Raw genomic sequence first — 2,676 nt, 5'->3', positions numbered from 1 at the left:
CACATGTCTTGTGGAGCGCTTTCAGAGTATGCATTTATTTGTCATTTGAACTGTTTGGAAACGGGGCGTAAATGTGGAAGTCCTTCAAAGATTTCTAATCCTGTTGCGCCCTCTATAGGACCAGCGACTAGTCGACGTCAAGCTAAAAGCGTCATGGCAGAGCACCGAAGTCGACTAATCGATTAGCCGGTGCAACCCCTAGACAGCATTGTTAATCAATAAAGGAAATGATAACTTGAAAACTTTATTAAAAAACCTATGCACTTCAACTTGGGTGTCATATATACATAATCATATATGGTGACTGCTGAATGAGTTTGTGAGGGTTTTCACTTGTAGTTTTACCTGAGCCATCTCCAGATATACCAGCACATCTCCTTCGATGTCCGTGCCCATGGCGGCAGCCTCCTTCAGAACAGTCACAGTATGCAGTTCTGCAGCAAAACACAATTAAATGGTTGGTTCACCCAAAAATTTATATTCTGTAATCATATATTCACCCTCATGAATAAACCTCTCAAAGGAGAGGTTTAGCACAATATTCATTCTGCTTTTTCAATGAAATTGAATGGTGATCATTATTACTTCGATTTAAAGGGGTGACCACATATCCAATATTAAAAAAAAATCGGAATATTTACACTACTGTTCACATATTTTTTTAATTTCTTAAAAAAATAAAATACTTTTTTTTTTTTTTTTTATTAAAAAAAAGCTTTTTTTTTCAACAAGGATACATTAAAATGACCAAAATTATTACAAAATATTTATATATCTTGAATTTTATATTCAAAGAATCCTGAAAAAAAACATTGTTTCCACAAAAATATTAAGCAGCTCAACTTTTTCAATGCTGGTAGCAGCAAATCAGCATAATAGAATGATTTCTGAAGGATCACGTGACACTGAAGACTGGAGTAATGATGCTGAAAATTCAGCTTTGATCACAGGAATGAATTACATTTAAAAAAATATTCAAATAGAATGCAATTATTTTAAGTCGTAATATTATTTCACAATATTACTATTTTACAGTATTTTTAAATCAAATAAATGCAGCCTTGGAAAACATAAAAGACTACTAAAAAATCTTACCGACCCCAAATATATATAATCAACATAAAACCCCAGAAAATTTGGTTAAAAACTTTTTTATTGTGAATAACACTTATAAAGTAATCCTTGTTAGTTTTTATATTCATTATTGACATGATATTCATTCATCAGACCTGTGAGGGCGACCAGGTGAGGCAGGCAGAGGCGATTAGCCAGGATAATGAGCTCCATGGCATCCAGGTCAGGTCTGGAGCAGAAGCATCCCGTGTAGAGATACTCCAGCACCGCCTGCATGCTACTACGGGTCGTGTTTGGGAACAACACCTGCAGAAACACAACAAGTCATGACAAAAGCGTTACACAAATGCAAAAAACGGCATAAATCAAAAGCAGATGTCTTCGAGGTTAATATTAACATCTGGACTAGTCTAAACAAAGTTCAGTGAAATACTGTTTCAAATCTCCCAGAGGACAAAAAGACAAGTGGAATTACACAATTTATCAAATGATACAAGTGATTTATCTTTTTGGTCACAGTGATGATTATGATTGCTGTACCTCTTTAGTACAGCTCTCGACAAAAGGCCCTCCAAACGTGGCTGCCATCCAATCACAGCTGGAGATGAGCAGGGGTTTATGGGCCTGAACGGTACCATCATCCAGTTTAAACACCACATCTGGGGTATAAAGAAAGAAGTGTTTATTGCAGCAAAACAGATGCTTCCGTGAGGCGGAGGATAATGATACGGAATGGAAGTGGGGCATCCAGTCATAAAATGTAATTTACAGTATTACACGGAATGTCACTGAATCTGGCAAATGTTGGACGAATTAGGCTAATCAAAAGTAGGGCTGTACACTTAATGAAGTTGAGATATGGGCAAGTGCCTGTTAATATTAATGCCATATTTAATTTTGAAGTCTGCAAGTTTTGCGTGTTTCTGTGTGAATGAGCGCCATCTCAGTTAGAGGTCTGCGCAAGAGAAAATAAAAATGTACAAAAATTGTATTTCTTATTTTTATTTGTCTTGTCAGGATACAATTCGTTTAACATTGACAACACAACAGGGAAAAAGTGTCGCAGAGAGAGAGAAAAAAAAGTAGGTTGTACAAAAATAGCCTATTAGCTATTTTTATTCGTCTTGTCAAAATATTAAATTCGTTTGACATTTTTTTGTTAACAGTGGGAAAAGTGTCGCAGAGAAAAATAAATAAATACGACATCTTTCATTTAAAATTATAGGTTAAGCAAAATATAAACAAAACCGAGTAGAACGTCCTTCAAGGACAGCACATCACTTTGCTCCATCCTTATTCTGCTCTGTCACTCATCGACAACCTGTCTGTTCTGTCTGAGGGCCGTATATTTATCACAGGTACAGCCTGCTCTGGGCATCGTTATGCACATGCTGCGCAGGACATGCAAATAAAACGCGTGACGGTAAAAGCATGCGTGCAGCGTGTGCACAACAGTCATGAGCGCAAGCTGTACCGGTGGTCAATGAGAATAAAGAGCAGACATGCTGTTCTAAATGGACGTCGGGAATGGGATATTGTTAGACCGCCCGCTCCCGTTCAAATTACACCAGAGTTACCGACCGCTACCGCGTTTTATTCGGG

General features: G+C 37.3%; 1 protein-coding gene across 2 annotated transcripts in view; it reads right to left on the bottom strand.

Moving 5' to 3' along the window:
- Positions 1 to 2,676, bottom strand: part of LOC107689301 (rho-related BTB domain-containing protein 2-like) — a 22,422-nt gene that overhangs the window by 9,326 nt on the left and 10,420 nt on the right. For both annotated transcript variants that reach the window (XM_016487244.1, XM_016487253.1), the window contains exons 6-8: positions 1,615 to 1,733; positions 1,230 to 1,380; positions 346 to 434 (exon numbers count right to left, since the gene is read on the bottom strand). In XM_016487244.1, the coding sequence (XP_016342730.1) occupies positions 346 to 434; positions 1,230 to 1,380; positions 1,615 to 1,733 (359 nt within the window). The remainder of the gene's footprint in view (positions 1 to 345; positions 435 to 1,229; positions 1,381 to 1,614; positions 1,734 to 2,676) is intronic.

The sequence above is a fragment of the Sinocyclocheilus anshuiensis genome, unplaced genomic scaffold (genome assembly GCF_001515605.1).
Source record: "Sinocyclocheilus anshuiensis isolate Anshui unplaced genomic scaffold, SAMN03320099.WGS_v1.1 scaffold393, whole genome shotgun sequence".
In the NCBI taxonomy this organism is placed as follows: Eukaryota; Metazoa; Chordata; class Actinopteri; order Cypriniformes; family Cyprinidae; genus Sinocyclocheilus; species Sinocyclocheilus anshuiensis.
The sequence above is the reverse complement of the archived record's forward strand: the minus strand, read 5'-3'. Positions and strand labels throughout refer to the sequence as shown.